Consider the following 17,345-nt stretch of genomic DNA (forward strand, 5'->3'; position numbering starts at 1 on the left):
TGCTTTTATAAAACCACCATGATTCTTTTTGAGGTGGTCATGTGTGAATAAAACTGGAGACGTGCAAAACACTGGTTGGAAATCGATGAGCCACCCAGGCACGTCCCAAAGGTGAAAACCAACAAAAAAAGAAGCGACGCATAGTCAATGGTGAAGTTAACATTAGGCTACATGTCACATGATCCACTGAGACAGCCTCTTTCAATTTTACATTAATAACCAATTGAAGCAGTAGTAGTTGCAGCACAAGTAGCAGTGGCAGTGTTGCCAAAGTCGGAATCGCATTAGTAGTCGTTTCAACAGGGTTATAGGATTAAATGTGTAGTTTAAATAGGGTCACATTTCTATGTATAGCTTACGTAGAGCTAATATACCCTAAGTGCACCCTATGTATAGTTTACGTAAGAAAAAAGGGCTTCTCAGAAAGCGCTTTCATTTATATTTAACCAAACTCATGTAGCAAGTGAATGAGCAGTAAAATGAGAATAGGAAATAGGAAAAAAACAGGCAAAAGAGAAAATCACTAATTGACAAAAATTTAATAAATAAAACAGAAAAGCATCAAAAATATGAAAAAAATAAATAAATACACCATACAATAATTGAAATTGCTCGATTAGAAACAGTTTCTACGTCTTCGTAAGAAAGGCAACTTTTTTGCGTATCACTACGAAAAATACGCGCGTCACGTGTTAACTTGAGCTGAAACAATAATGCAATGAAAAATGCTATTTAAATTTTTGTTAGAGAGGACCCACAATTAGACTTTCGTTTTAACTCTCTACGTTATGAACAGATCCACCAAGAAAGCTATCAATCTTGCATTAATGAATAATCTAAGCAGAATAAGAGGTATCTTCTTCTTTGTCACAATTCTAACTTGGCACTATTCAAAGAACTGTTTTTCCTGTGCTAATCTGGAGTATTTCCCTTGTTTCTGGGAACTCTAAAAGTCTCCACAATGAATGTTATAGAAGGCTATTTTACCCACCTGTCTCGATAATGATGTTTGACTTTCATTAATAAACATTGCTTTTGATTATGCAAACTAATGATAACGTTGCATTGTCACATGATCCACTGAGACAACATCCTTTTGTTTAGACATTATACAAACTTGGCACTATTCCAATAATGTTTTTTTCTTCCGTCTATCAAGAGGGGTTTCCCCTTCTTTTAAAAGATCTAAAAGCCGCCATACTCTTTTCCTAGTTACAGAGTGAATGCTCAAAAATGCTAATTTGCACACCTGCTGTTTGCCTGATGATGTTGGAATTTCATATATAAAAGTTGCTTCTCTTGGTTTTACAGATTCACCAGTTGAGGTTCTACTCCTCCTTCGCTTAATCCCAGCTAGAGATATAAAGGATTGTAGATAGCAATCTTGTTCGTCTTTACTTCCGAGCCCATTGAAGTGGTTAAAAATTTCCAGTCGTTCGTCTTCATTTATTATTTCAAAGCATTTTCTTTTACACCTAAGAAAATAAAGTAATCAATCCTTTTGCTTCAATGATTTGATGTGACCCGATGATGTTATATTTCTTTACTCGTTTGGAATCACAGAAAATATATAGCTTAAAAAATACATATACAACTAAAACAAATGGAAATTTTCGGATATTAAAAAAAAAACCATAAGACTATACCAGGGTCATAGCCTAACCTAGATAGAAACAAATCAATGACGAAGACCGAAATATTTATACAAAATAAACAGTGACAAAATACACGCGTATGTATTTATTAATTTATAGCATTTAAAATTTTTCAGTACGAATAGTATATACAAACAAGGCTGATATACTTTTCCTTTGAAGCGATCCATACGGTTTTATTCATCAGTATACTCGTTTAGAAATAGATCGCCGATCGCCGTAGTGCGTGGTACCCTTCCGTCCACCATTTCAGGCAATAAAGGTTCCATATAAAACTGATACAGGGTCGGGAAAGATCTCTGTTTCCAAAAATTTTTTGTTGGCGATTGATCTGTTCCACATGGATGTCTTTTCTGGAGAAAAAAAGAGTCAAGCTTACAGTGGTCTAACTGTATCTGGACCTCATAAAAATAGTTATGATTCCTCTTAAAATTACCAACGTTTTTATTATCAAAGAAAAAACTTTATTTTCCTTCATCCAATAAGATTTCTTTACCAATGAAGTCACTTTGAAAATCACTCTTCTTTCTTCAGGAAGAGCAACAATGCCGTCATGACTGGTAGCAAGAGATCCTTGAGTCTTATGAACAAAGAGTCCCGTACGAGTAACCTTGTAATTTTTTTCGGCTCAAATATAGCTGCAGAAATAGGCTCATATACATTCCCGTGCTCCAATGCTTTGGTTTGACGACCAAGGTCAAACGATAGTTGTACTAGCGGAGCTACTTCTCTTACGCGTCTTCTACAATGTTCTCTTCATACTGCAGCTATAAGGATTCTTGTCTGCTGTTGTCCAAGAAATTTCCTTGTAATCGGCTCCCTTTCTCTAAGAAATATCATTTTGCAGGAACAAACAATGAAATAAAAGAAAAAATAGCAGAACATTTATAATCACCACAAAATACTTCTTTACTGCCAAGTCAAATAAATAAATTTTATATGTAATATTCATATTACTCAACGAGGGCGCGGAAAACTTCTCATGTATTTTTCACTGTGTTTTTGTACAGTCTAGGAAATCCGAAAATCTGAAACAAATAGAAATAAACAGCATTAGCTACGGAACGGCAAAACGTTTTCATCAATCCTTATTTTTTTTTATTTGCTGCTTCAACACCTACCTCCCTAGCTATGTTCCTGGACCTTACGAACTACCCATATTCAGATTTTGCCGATATGATGCCAAGCAGAATGCAAGTGGATGGCCTGCCATTCGTGGATTCAGGATTCTGGGGAAGAGGCTTGGTCACGACACAAAAATCTCACTTCTTTCAAAAATCACACTTCACACTTAACAAAAACAAAACAATGCAAATGATTTTCTATCTGGTGAAACGATCTTCACTCTCAGGAAATCATCGCCCTCAGTCGATAATGCCATTTTCTGTTGGAATCTCGCTCCCAAGACTTAGTGATTTAATGGCCTTATTCAAGTATTTTGATAAAGCCAATCTTCCTTGGAAAATTCATTTCCCCTTCATAACATCACGGTATATATATATATATATATATATATATATATATATATATATATATATATATATATATATATATATATATATATATATATATATATATATATATATATACATATATATATATATATATACATATATATATATATATATATATATATATATATATATATATATATATATATATATATATATATATATATATATATATATATATATATATATATATATATATATATATATATATATACGAAGACAAACGAAATTTATCTGAAGATTGCTGACGAGCCTCTGTAAAACTTATTTAAAGAACAGTGAAATTTGAAATTTGAAATCTTATTTGTCGATGAGTCAATTAAAGCGCATGGCACCACAGTGAACTAACAAAGCGGCCAAATTGCTCAAATGATTATTCTTTTGAGCTAATATTTTTAGCCTTTTCCATGACTAGAACAATTTTCGGGACTGACCTTGAATGAACTTTAAATGAAAATTACGGTTCGCTGAATCGAAGAAAAAAATTCATGCTTTCTGATGATGCAGATTTCATTAGAACTGAATGTCTGTATCTCCCACAAAATTTCCGAAAAACCTCTTATCCAACCTCAACACAACCATTTCTAAGTAGTTTGGCCATATAAACTAAAAGAGTTTATAACACATGAGATAGGGTGAGATACTATAAAAGATGAGATGCGCTGCCTTTAAGGTAGCGCATCCTCTTAATTTTCTTATTTAATTTTCCCGTGTTTTTCTGACGGTTCTATTTTTCTTACTGTTAGAAAATTCTTAAGTTATATTTTTTTCCGTTAAGTTTTCGCTAGGTTAAGTTTAAGCTAAGTTTAGTTTTTACAATAAGTTACCTTGGTCAACTTTTTTTTTTACGTGAAATAAGACAGTCGACTGCCAAAATGACAAACAATTACCGCCAAATTTGGGTCTTTGGCCACAAAGTATTGCAATTGCAGAAAATTTGTAGGACTATTTATCTTTGGAGAATAATTGACAGATAGGGCCACAAAACTACTGTTTATCATCTACTGAAGTAATTAAGCAAAGGAGTAAACTATATAACTAGCAACAAGTCGGCTTCATTTCCGGATCCAGGAATTTTGGTATAACCGCGCATAGAGACGTATGCAAGATGTGGCCGACCATCTTGCATACGCCACAAGATGTGGCTGATTGTAATTAAAGTAGTATGCGTCGAAAATACCAGTATTGCCCCCAAAAATTGGCCAAACTTTTTATCCAAGTGGTTGGATACTTACATCTACAAGGTTCTGGGCCAAGGAGATAAAAAAAAATTGGTCCTAATGGATTTGTTTTTGTAACCCCGATGCCCAAACCACCAAAAAAGAAAGGAGTTAAACATTTCTTTCCAAAGGATAATGGCTTAGCTGAAGGCTTTTGGAAGATACATTTTGAAGGCAATCTGGAAGATACATTTTGAAAGACAAAAAATAGCCAGATTAGATTGAAGATCTAAGAAGTTATAGGACAAACTAAAGAGCATGGGTAGCTTATAACAGTGTAAACTGGCGGTGGTGTCGACAAAAAAGCCGTCAAAGCCACCTACCGCTTAGTGGCACTTGGCATTTTGAAGCTTTGTAATAGTTTTTCTGTCACGAGCTGAGATCAGACACTTATTACTACATAAATTTTACCAACTATACAAATTATATGAATTACAATTATTATTACACTTTAAAAATGCCAAGTGTTACCAACCGTTAGATGGTCCTGAGATTTTTTTCGTCACTAGCAACAGTTTTCACTCTTGTATTTTATCCATACTCTTTGGGACGAATCACAAAAATATTAAGATTCGGGGGAGATGGAGGGTCACGGGAATTAGGGGTCAATCCTGCGAAAATATCTGACCAAACTCTCCTCCAAAATACAATCCTGGATACATGTCTAGAACTAATTTTATGGATTCAGCTTATTGACTAACTTACAATCACCTCCAGGTTTTCTTTCGGGTATTTGTTTCCCTTTATAGCCTGTATAGGCAGTACCCATCACTCGAGCTTTCTTAATGATTTCACTTGAGTGTTTGTGTTTATTTGTAGTGCCAATTTTCTGCTTCTTTATCAGGACATCACTGCCATCAATATATTCACGCGTTGATACCATTCCTTATAAGAATTTAAATCAATTAAGATTAACTAGAAAACAAAGGTAATTTCTTTTGCTCAGGGTTTACAGTAAGGCAAGAAAAAAAAGTTGAAGCAGTTAGTTTTATTAGCAATTCGATTTTATTTCCAGTTCTGGAACCTATGTCATCATCATAATGACGCACTGAATCAATTTCTTACAGATATTCAAGTCAATTATAGCCAATTAACCTATTTACAATCATTTTACAATCAAAGCAGACACTGGCCCAAACACCCATTTTTTATAAAACAGGGTGATATAATCCCTTCATATTATTTTTGCCCTTTTAATACTTACATGCATATATTTTGTTTCGTTTAATTAAAACTTCCCTTAAACGCCCCCTAAAAGTTTCAGGTTAATTCCCTAGCGTCATTAGTTAAAGTAACCGTGGAAGTAAGTGTTCTGGCTAGTTCAAAATTCGTCACAACTTACCCTGAAAGGTCTAACTTAATAACGTAAGCTGTCTTGTGATATTGTTTTACAAACCTTTTGATAATCTACATGATCGCAGTTGGTTTTGATTTTGTTCAAAACCCACCGAAAATATTCCTTGAAAGCTTCACCTTAATACCCTTGGCTTGTGTAGTCATCAGTATTAGCATTAGCAGCAGTATGCACATAGCACCCTAGTTTTTTTTTCAACATCCCCTTCAACACACGATGAAAGTTTCAACCTAATACCATCAACCAATTCTGAAGCATCACTGATACGTCCTCTTCACAACCTCAGTGGGCTTCAAACAAAGAGACTTTCAAAACATTGGTCAAAACAATGAGAGGAAAGTTTCAATTTAGTTCAATACAACTTCAATATTGCCCAAAATTTTCGCCTTAATATTAGTTTTAGTAGCAGTACTAGTAGCACCAGCATTTACGCTAGTAGCAGTAGTAGAATTAATATTAGTAGTCTTAGCGCTAGCAACATTAGTAGTAGTAAGAGTAATAATAGTAGTAGCCGCAGTGGTAGTTGTAGAAGCAGAGGCAGTAGTATTATGATGCAAATATATTTTCTTTTGGCTAGTTCAACATCATCAACAACAAGTACTGTAAGTTTTAATTTCACACAAAAAACTTTTCCTAAATATTGCTGTTATGCCTTTACAACAACCTGTATACGGATGGCATGATGTGACAAAAATTTTCCGAAAATTTCATCTTCATACCTTTAGGTATAGTAGTGAGTAATAGAGTGAGAGCAGTAGTAATAGCAATCAACTTAATATAATTAGCCATTGCTATCATCGTCGATATGTCCTTTTGATAACCAGTATATTCAGATACTTAGACATTTTCCATCTTAATGCTCTTGGTCCTAGCGTTACAAGTAGTTGCAAGAGAAGTAGTAGTTAGAGCAATATTAATAGTATTAACAGAACTAGTAGTATTAGTAGCAGTGTGCATATATTGATTTTCGGTTAATTTGTCTTCCCCTTTCAGCATTGTATGAGAGGTCCAACTTACTATCCAAATCAATTCTTGGGATACGCTCTTTTGACAATATAAATACACATAGTGTCTGGATAGTGTCAGCATGTACATCTTGCCTTTTGGTCAGTTGAACATCGCTTTCAGGATATCCAGGAGGTTTCACCTTGACACGGTAAATCGTCACAAAAATATTGCTGATGTGTGCTTTTGACACCCTTTTCATCTGATTATTCTAAGCCTTACACGTTTTTGCAGTTGAAGTAGTAGTTGGAGTAGCTTACTAGCAGCAGTAGTATTAGTAAAAGTAGAAGGGGTAGTAAAATTTGTAGTGACATATATATATATTGCCTTATTTTTTCAATTGATCTTCCTCTTTAAGCATTCTCTGAAAGTTCAACTTAATAACCAAATCCACTCTCAACATAGGCCTTTCGAGCAATCTGCATGCACATAGTGTGCTTTGATTTATTTCAGCCCCCTCCACCCCAATATTCAGTCAAATTTCCACCTTCATGCGTTTCATTTCGTATCAGTAATTGTATATTTTTAGTAGTAGTAGCAGCAGTATTAATAGCAGTAGTAGCAGGTATATTTTGCTTTTGAAGTTTCCTCTTGATAGAAAAAGTTGTTCCAAAAACATTGCTGATACGCCCGTATCAGGAATTTATTTGCATAAAGTATGTTTTGATTTAGTTCAACTTTCCTCTCAACGTTTCGTCAGTTGTTTAATCTCAGTATTCTCAACCTTAATAGTAAACGCTACAGAAATAGTAGTTTTAGTGATAGCAATGATAGTAGGCTAGTAGTAGTTGTGGTAACAGTAGAATCAGCAGCGTGCAAATATAGCCTTTTCGGTCAATTGGTCATCTCCCTCATCATTACCTGAAAGTTACAGATTAATCCTCATCCTCAGTCATTCTCGAGTTACACCCTTTTGACAACCTAAATACACATTATATGTTTGGTTTAGTTCAACCAACCCTTCAACATCCCCTAAGACTCACCTTAATGCCCTTTGCATTTTAGAAAAGTAGAAGTCAAACACGCACATCTTTTCTCAATAAAATACAAAATATCTAAACAATGAACTAATTAACCAACTTAAGGCCATCGCTCTGAGGTCTTGTGGAGGGGGTCGACATCCCCCAACTCATAGTTGCTGAACCTTTCAACAATGCTCAAAAACAATATCTCAAAACTTCCTTTAAATATTTGTTTTGGGATATGATTGACGTATATGGGAGGAGGGAGGGGGCTGATTGCTCTCAAATAACTTTTTACTCTCAAAAAGGGCAATATAACTTCCGATTTCAAATCAAGTGAACCCATCTGAAGTTTGTACGACTACCCATTCTATAAAAACTTTATATGTCCCTAGGACATAACTTACAGCTCTTACACCAGAGCTCTAGGGGGCTTTTCAACCCTGGAGGCATTGTTATATGTTCTTTGGACTATTTTGAACGAAATAGATATTTCACAATTTCAATCAGATGCGTTTAGTGAGAACGGAGGCAGTCAGGGGGGTCAAAAATGTGGAAAAATGTGGTATTGATTTTAATACTGATTGTTTTTCCCATGGACAATTGTACGTTGCATGTTCGAGGGTCGGTAAACCTGACAATCTATTTATATGCAGCGAGAATTGGACAGCGAAGAATGTCAAAAGGCCCTGTCAGGATTGTGGCCTCTATTAGGTTTTCCATTGTTTTTTTTACGGCAAGTCGAGTGCCATTGCAAAGCTTTGGTGGGTTTATGTTACGTAACAATATTATTGGTACGCCTATTTTTAGTTGTAGCACGTGTGGTGGAAACCCTGAAAGATCTATGGAATTTAAAAATTCAGATGGATAATTAACCGCTTCATTTGGTTCCAAAACTGTGTCGACTGACTTGTAAAGGACTGCCTGGTCTTGAATCTTGGTCAAAACAATATTGTTGATTTCGTGGACGTCTATATTTTTGGGTGCGAGAATCGCTCTTTCACTTAGCCATTTATTATTTTTATAATTTTTTAGAATATTCGGAAATACTTTTTCAATCAATTCATTTTTGGACGTCACTAAATTACAGAAATCATCAGGTAGTTGTATACGTCCTGAAATTGAGTCTACTGGGAGCTTTCCGTTTCCCATTGCCAGCAATTGATCTGAAAATGTTTGACCAGAGTCATCGTTTTGCAATCGGACACGCATATTTGTAGTTAATTTTAATGTTTTTACGTGTGCCCATAAATTAGAATTTTTCAGGCAAGCATTCATTTCGTCTGCAGGAGTTGATCTAGGTATTATAGGTAATGTTTGCCTGAAATCTCCCGCAAGCAATATTAAGGTGCTGCCAAAGGGTTTCGACTTCCCTCGCAAATCTTTCAAGCATTGATCCAGAGCCTCGAGCGATTTTTTGTGTGCCATTGTGCACTCATCCCAAATAATAAGTTTGCATTTTAAAATATAATTTTCTTCATCCTGCCGAATCATTAGTCTATAGGAATAATAATGCATTGCACTGCATTTCAATTCATTTCTTTGTTAGTGGCTGGATTCATCAATTTAATATTAAAGTGATAGCCGTCGGCTCCATCCCAAAAAATGATAGGATATTGTAGGGCATCGTAGCATCGATGAGTTTCAGCAATTCTTAACAACTGAGCGTTTCGCTTATGTAGAATAATATCTCGAGGTAAAAACTGATCACCGACCATAACGATTGCCACTTCGTCGATAGTCGGAGCATTGTATCTACGCACATGTTGGCCAGGAGGCGTTTTGTCAGCGGAAATAACAATTTTATGAGTATCAGTAGGCATCAAATCGATGGCTGTTTTGAACAGACGCACTAACTTATTATTTTCGTGGAAAAGATGTTGCAATTGGGAAACGATTGTCCTTTCAACGTTGGGAGAAATTTCGCAACGTGCATTCAATTCAGAATTTCTATCACTGATGAAGTACAATTGTAAAAATTTATGATTCTCGCCTGAGAATGGTAGAAGGGACCCTGCTTTATGATAAATTTGCCCTTTTACTTTGAAAGTAGACATAAATTGATCTGGATTTTCGATTTGGGCTCCAAACGACGTCATTTGGAAACATGAGTTGTATTGTCTGATTTTTGACAAAAAACGCTTAGATTCTGACGTAGTTCCAGTAAGGAAAGTCTTCAATGGCTCTGGTGGTGCAGCCAATAGAGGAAGTTTAACTTTTCCTGAGGCGCAACACATTCCCATTGTTTCACCATTGAATTTCAAGGCCTTGCAATAGGGACAAATTTTAGACATTGTCCCGATTTGAACACATCTACTCAAGCTATAATCATCGACTGGGTTGTACCTGAATGCCAGGCGATAACTTTCAGATTGCTCTGATTCCTCGGCACGCTTTCTTTTCTTACTTTCTCTATCAGCAGCAAGCCTGTTTCCCTGCTGGTCTTTTGATTCCTCGGCACGCCTTCTTTTTTCACTTTCTCTTTTAGCAGCAAGTCTGCTTCTGCGTTGCTCTAGTAGTTCCTCGGCACGCCTTCTTTTTTCACTTTCTCTTTTAGCAGCAAGTCTGCTTCTGCGTTGCTCTGGTAGTTCCTCGGCATGCTTTCTGTTCTTTCTTTCTCTATCAGCCTCAAGCCTGTTTCCCTGCTGGTCTTTTGATTCCTCGGCACGCCTTCTTTTTTCACTTTCTCTTTTAGCAGCAAGTCTGCTTCTGCGTTGCTCTAGTAGTTCCTCGGCACGCCTTCTTTTTTCACTTTCTCTTTTAGCAGCAAGTCTGCTTTCGCGTTGCTCTGGTAGTTCCTCGGCACGCTTTCTTTTCTGACTTTCTCTATCAGCAGCAAGTTTTTTGGCATAGACTCTTTGAGCATCTTCATCAGTCATTATAAACTTAAGCATTAATAGAATTCTACGCGAACATACGTCTTATATAACTTGAATGACGTCACGCCTTCAAAGCAAAAATGATGGCAACTAATTTCATGACGTCAGCCGAAACATGACGGCGAACATATGTCTTATATAACTTGAATGACGTCACCTTCAAAGCAAAAATGATGGCAACTAATTTCATGACGTCAGCCGAAACATGACGTCACCTGATCCATCCACAGATCCACACACAGACAACTTATTTTTATATATATAGATACAGCGCTATTGGGCTGCCTATGATTATGTTCTATTATGTATTATATATTGTGTAGCGCAATGAACGAGTGCCAAAAATTCATTGGCTTTGTTTTGTATTATGCTCTATTATATATAATATGTTTCATGTATTAGTGTTATATTTTTTTTATCTTGTATTTGTATTATATGCATTTTGAATTACGTTGCATTTGCATTATATATTTTTAGTATTTTTGTATCATTGTATTCAGTTCTTATGTTCTAATGAATAGAGAATGTATAAAACAAAGCAGTGTGTGCACGAAGTAGTTTCTAAAACTATCTATAACTAGAAATGCTTATTTGTCTTATAAAATGAAGAAGACAAAACCCTTACCCCTACAACTACCCCTAGACTGAGGTTTTTGCTTTACTAGCAGGTTCTATTTTGTTTTTAAACTGAGTTTTCCTGAATCAAAACTGACTTAAATTTCCAATTTATACAAATTTGAGTATTTAAGTCTTTTAAAAGCAAAGTTCGATTATAATTTACCTGCAATTTGAAGGGGCTCATCCTCCTCAATTATTTCAGTTTTCACACACTGCAACGCATCAATATCAGAAAAACGTCCAGCTTCATCATCATCATCAGAATCCTCTAATTTATTCAAAGCTAAAAAAAAAAAAAAATGCAAATACAAAGAAACAATTAAAAGTCACCGAAAACGATTCAACACGAAACGATCTAAATTCATTCATAAAATACGTTTTGTATGATATGGAGATCGGCTTAGATTGATCGATCCATATTTGATTGCCCGTAAATTTAAGAATAAAACTGCAATAAAAATTTGGTTTGATCCTACTTTCTAGAGCCATAGCCAAAAAACGTTAAGATGGCGAGGCCGCGTTTACAGATGAAGCATGAAAGATAAAGATTGTTTGCTTTAGCCATCCATTTGGGCATAAGCAAAAACATTTGACAAAAAGGAAAAAAATATAAGAAAATATAATTTAAAAAGAAGTAAATAAAAAAAATGTAGTTTTAAAGCTCACTTTAAAAGGTTAGTATTTCCTTGCCAAAATATTTGTTTTTTTGTTTCCACTTTTTTCATTTTCTTGGTTATTTGTTTTATCGATTGTGTTTTCTTATATTTTTTTTCTTATTATCAAGCGTCATGTACAGCCAGTGTGTAAAAAATCTCTGTTAGAGTTCACTTCAAAAGGTTATTTTTTTCTTTTTTTATTTCGTTTTTTTTTAGCACTGACGACGGCTTAGGGCATGTCCTTGCCAAAATATCTACTTTGTCTTTCACTTTTTTCTGTCCACTGGCTCAAATTACTCACGTTTTCTTGGTGATTACAATTTTAGGGGGTATTTCCCCCTATTTTCCTAAATAAGGCAAATTTTCTCAGGCTCGTAACTTTTGATGGGTATGACTAAACTTGATGAAACTTATATATTTAAAATCAGCATTAAAATGCGATTCTTTTGATGTAGCTATTGATATCAAAATTCAATTTTTTAGAGTTTTGGTTACTATTGAGCCGGGTCGCTCCTTACTACAGTTCGTTACCACGAACTGTTTGATAATGGTTATTGGGAAGTGTACAGAGGTTTTCAGGGATGTTTTTAGTTTTTGGGTTGGGGTTGAGGGGAGGGGGCTATGTGGGAGGATCTTTCCTTGGAGAGATATGTCATGGGGGAACAGAAATTCAATGAAAAGGGCGCAGGATTTTTTAAAATTGCTATAAAAAATGAAAAGCAGGTCGTCACCGAATGGTATGGGAAGGGATCAACAAGAATGATTAGAAGGAAACTGCAACTTCATGGGAGAGTGTAAAGAAGGAAGCTTTGAATAGATTGGGGTGGAGAACGAGCATTAGGAGCTATGTTGGTCTCACGCAGTTTGGTGCTGCAGTGGTAATAGTCTATCGTAAAGTTGAGCCATACGTACTGCAACTTCATGGGAGTGGGTAAAGAATGAAGCTTTGAATATATTGGAGTGGAGAACGAGCATTAGGAGCTATGTTGGCCTAACACAGTTTGGTGCTACAGTGGTAATAGTCTATCGTAAAGTTGAGCCATACGTACTGCAACTTCATGGGAGAGGGTAAAGAATGAAGCTTTGAATGGATCGGAGTGGAGAACGAGCATGAGCAGCTATGTTGGCCTAACACAGTTTGGTGCTACAGTGGTAATAGTCTATCGTAAAGTTGAGCCATACGTACTGCAACTTCATGGGAGAGGGTAAAGAATGAAGCTTTGAATGGATCGGAGTGGAGAACGAGCATGAGCAGCTATGTTGGCCTCACACAGTTTGGTGCCGCAGTGGTAGTAGTCTATCTTAAAGCTGAGCCATACGTTTCACTATTTCTCGACCTACACATAAGAAATCATAGACAAAACATTTCTAATAATCAAATGTTAATTAGCAGCCTCAGATCCAAAGAGAACTGATTTTACTCATGGTCATGAATGGTAGTAGTCTATCTTAAAGCTGAGCCATACGTTTCACTATTTTCGATCTACACATAAGAAATCATAGACAAAACATTTCTAATAATTAAATGTTAATTAGCAGCCTCAGATCCAAAGAGAACTGATTTTACTCATGGTCATGAATGGATAAGAAGCTATCATTTTCAATTGAAGTCAAAACTAAAAAACACAAAAATTTACAACAGTGCATATGTAAAAAGAATTGCTTTTGATGCTGACTCCAAGTATCTAAAGCTCATGAGAGCATTTACATAATTTTAAAAAGGGGGAATCACACACAAAAGGGTTATCTAGATGAAGATTACATCATCCAATTCAACATAACCTAGAGCCCACTAGTTGATGTTTCAAGTCCCTAATAGCCTCCCGGGCAGCAAAAGGATCTCTGAATCAATTACTCTATTTAAATCAAAGGTCAAAAAGTTCCTACTTGGTCGAGGTACAGGATGAGAGCGGTTCCCCTGTGAAGGTTTAGTCCCTTTTTTTCTCGCTCTCTCTCTCTCTCTCTCTTCTTTTCCTTTTTTCTTTCTTTCTTCTCATTATTTTATTTTTTAAAGTCTAAAAATTTATATGTTATTGAGTATGTGAATTAGCTAATTAATTGAGTCACTACGCACACGTTATTTGACCTTCTGGTAGTGGTTATGTTTCTTTATTGATTTTTTTTTAAGTGATCAATAAAGCAATCAGTCATTCATTCATTCATTCCAAAAATGCATGATCTGTATTTCATCTAGATGTATGATGACAGACGCACGATTGTTTGCTTACCAACTATTGTGTCGTGGCCAGTGAACTGTTTTGAAAAATATCTAATTCAAATGGATAATCAAAGTTATAGCTCCCTTTTTAGGCGCAACAGAGATCCACATTACAGAAAAATGACGATTTATCGGTCTTATGCCACATACCAATACTTTTAGCCCGACAAATTACTCCCTAAGGCCCCTCAGTTCGAAGGAAAATATTTAGATTGCACATTCAACATAGGGTATTCGGCCTAAAGCTGTTTCTTTTTCTGCTTTTTTAAGGTGATTATTATTTTCAAAAATGCTCATACTAGAGTTCAGAATAAGCATATAGAGCGAGAAATGCGAAGGAGTTGAGAGGGATAGCATCCCCGTTATCTATATATATAAAAATAAGTTGTCTGTGTGTGGATCTGTGGATGGATCAGGTGACGTCATGTTTGTTCGCATATGACGTCTGAATTATTTCACACTAATACAAAAGAAGAAAAAAACTAAAAAAGGTAAAAACTACAAAAAAAACTAAAAAGAAAAAAAAAACTAAAAAAGCTAAAAAACTAAAAAAAACTAAAAAATGGTAAAAATCTAATAACTAAAAAAAAACTGAAAAAAATAAAAAAAGGCAAAAACTACAAAAAAAATAAAAACTAATAAAAAAACTAAAAAAGCTAAAAAACTAAAAAAACTAAAAAAAAATAAAAAAAGGTAAAAAACTAAAAAAAACTAAAAACTAAAAAAGAAAAAAACTAAAAAAAAGGAAAAAACTGAAAAATAAAAGAGAAAAAGAAAACTAAAAAAATATGAATAAATATATATAAAAATAAGTTGTTTGTGGGTTATGTCTGTCTGTCTGTCTGTCGAGTGACGTCGTGTTTGTCCGCATATGACGTCTGAATTATTTCACACTAATACAAAAGAAGAAAAAAAACTAAAAAAGGTAAAAACTACAAAAAAAATAAAAACTAATAAAAAAACTAAAAAAGCTAAAAAACTAAAAAAACTAAAAAAAACTAAAAAAAGGTAAAAAACTAAAAAAAACTAAAAACTAAAAAAGAAAAAAACTAAAAAAAAGGAAAAAACTGAAAAATAAAAGAGAAAAAGAAAACTAAAAAAATATGAATAAATATATATAAAAATAAGTTGTTTGTGGGTTATGTCTGTCTGTCTGTCTGTCGAGTGACGTCGTGTTTGTCCGCATATGACGTCTGAATTATTTCACACTAATACAAAAGAAGAAAAAAAACTAAAAAAGGTAAAAACTACAAAAAAAACTAAAAAGAAAAAAAACTAAAAAAGCTAAAAAACTAAAAAAAACTAAAAAAAGGTAAAAAACTAAAAACTAAAAAAAACTGAAAAAACTAAAAAAAGGCAAAAACTAAAAAAAAACTAAAAACTAATAAAAAAAAAACTAAGAAAGCTAAAAAACTAAAAAAACTAAAAAAACTAAAAAAAGGTAAAAAACAAAAAAAAACTAAAAACTAAAAAAGAAAAAACTAAAAAAAAGGAAAAAACTGAAAAATAAGAGAAAAAGAAAACTAAAAAAATATTAATAAATATAAAAAATATAAATATAAATATAATATAAATTAGCAATCAACAAAGCACCGAGACACAAATGACGACCGGGACACAGGGAGTATAAATGACGACCAGGACATAAGTAAAAAAAAAAACTAAAAAAACTAAAAAAATGGTAAAAACTACAAAAAAACTAAAAACTAATAAAAAAACTAAAAAATCTAAAAATCTAAATAAACTAAAAAAGAAAAAAAAGAAAAAAGGAAAAAAATAAAGGAGAAAAACAAAACTAAAAAACGAATGTATATACAGACCGGGACACCGGGATACAAATGACGACCGGGACACAGGGAATATAAATGACGACCGGGACACAGGGACACAGCTACAATGGGGACGCCGGGGGGCACAGGGGGATATAAATGACGACCGGGACACCGGGACACAAGGAATATAAATGACGCCCGGGACACTCAAAGAGAAATCACAGACTGGAACACCGGGACACAAATGACGACCGGGACACAGGGAATATAAATGACGACCGGGACACAGGGACATAACTACAAAGGGGACGCCGGGGTGCACAGGGGGATATATAAATGACGATGGCGACTCAGGGAATGGTCGATTAGCAATCACCATCAACAAAGCTCAAGGGCAATCATTAGAATCATGAGGTATAGATCTGAATACGGATTGTTTTCCCATGGACCATTATATGTTGCATGTTCAAGAGTCGGTAAACCTGACAATCTATTTATATGCACAGACAATGGGACAGCAAAGAATGTTGTATATTCGCAAGTTTTACGTAGTTAAAAACATATATATATATATATATATATATATATATATATATATATATATATATATATATATATATATATATATATATATATATATATATATATATATCTATATTCACAGGTGGGACATAGGGACACAACTACAATGGCGCGTAACTAATATGGCGCGTAACGACTTACGCGCGCGGGGGGGCTTGGGGGGGCGCGAAGCGCCCCCACCAACTAGGTGTTGGGGTGGCGCGAAGCGCCACCCCAACAGCTAGTATTTCCATAAATCTGAATGCATTAAAACACACAGAGGTCAAGGTAAAAAAAAATTAAAAGAAAAGAGTGACACCAAAACACCAAACAGCAAAAAATATACTAAATAGGGGGGAAGGCTGCTACTCCATTTACTTTTACACCAAAATTCCAAAATATTACACATATTGATCACAATCTCAATAAAATATAAAATACATTTTAGCGTAAAAAGTAGCTGACATGTGCTGGCCAATCCCATCGGAATCCACACTGTCGACGACTTAGTTGCTTATTTAAATCTAAGTACTTATATTGTTGCACTGGTTCTAGTAGGATACCCAGTTACAGAAGAAAGTCATGATAGATGACAAGTGGCCTAATTATTGGGTGGCCTTAAACAAGTGGCCTAAATATCACAAGAAAAATTTCTTGTGATATTTACCTAGATTTATCAGCAGTCAATTGAACCAATCTTATACCAAACCATCTTCTGGAAAACACTGTAGTGTTTTTTTGTGGATGGTGAAGTCCTCCCTTTGAAAGAGTGGCAGACAGTCTGGTTTTATAATATCAATTTTTCTCTTCTTCTTTTTGATTGAATTAAAGCTTATTCCAATAGGCAATGCATAGAACACCACCCAAAAAAATCCCCCCAGACCCTACCCCAAGCACCACTGAAAACATTCAACCCCTTGACTGGTCAAGTCAA

The 17,345-nt window shown here is 34.7% G+C and overlaps 1 protein-coding gene across 7 annotated transcripts in view; it reads right to left on the reverse strand.

Annotated features, from left to right (window-relative positions):
- Nucleotides 1–524: 524 nt before the first annotated feature.
- LOC136024745 (uncharacterized) overlaps nt 525–17,345 on the reverse strand; it is a 40,657-nt gene continuing 23,836 nt past the window's right edge. For 3 of the 7 annotated variants that reach the window (XM_065700183.1, XM_065700184.1, XM_065700185.1), the window contains exons 4-6: nt 11,368–11,487; nt 5,088–5,271; nt 525–1,475 (exon numbers count right to left, since the gene is read on the reverse strand). In XM_065700183.1, coding sequence (XP_065556255.1) covers nt 1,124–1,475; nt 5,088–5,271; nt 11,368–11,487 — 656 coding nt within the window. In that variant the 3' untranslated portion in view covers nt 525–1,123. Of the gene's footprint in view, nt 2,684–5,087; nt 5,272–11,367; nt 11,488–17,345 lie in introns of all 7 variants that reach the window. The other 4 variants (XM_065700190.1, XM_065700189.1, XM_065700187.1 and 1 more) reach the window with 4 other exon arrangements.

The sequence above is a fragment of the Artemia franciscana genome, chromosome 3 (assembly GCF_032884065.1).
Source record: "Artemia franciscana chromosome 3, ASM3288406v1, whole genome shotgun sequence".
In the NCBI taxonomy this organism is placed as follows: Eukaryota; Metazoa; Arthropoda; class Branchiopoda; order Anostraca; family Artemiidae; genus Artemia; species Artemia franciscana.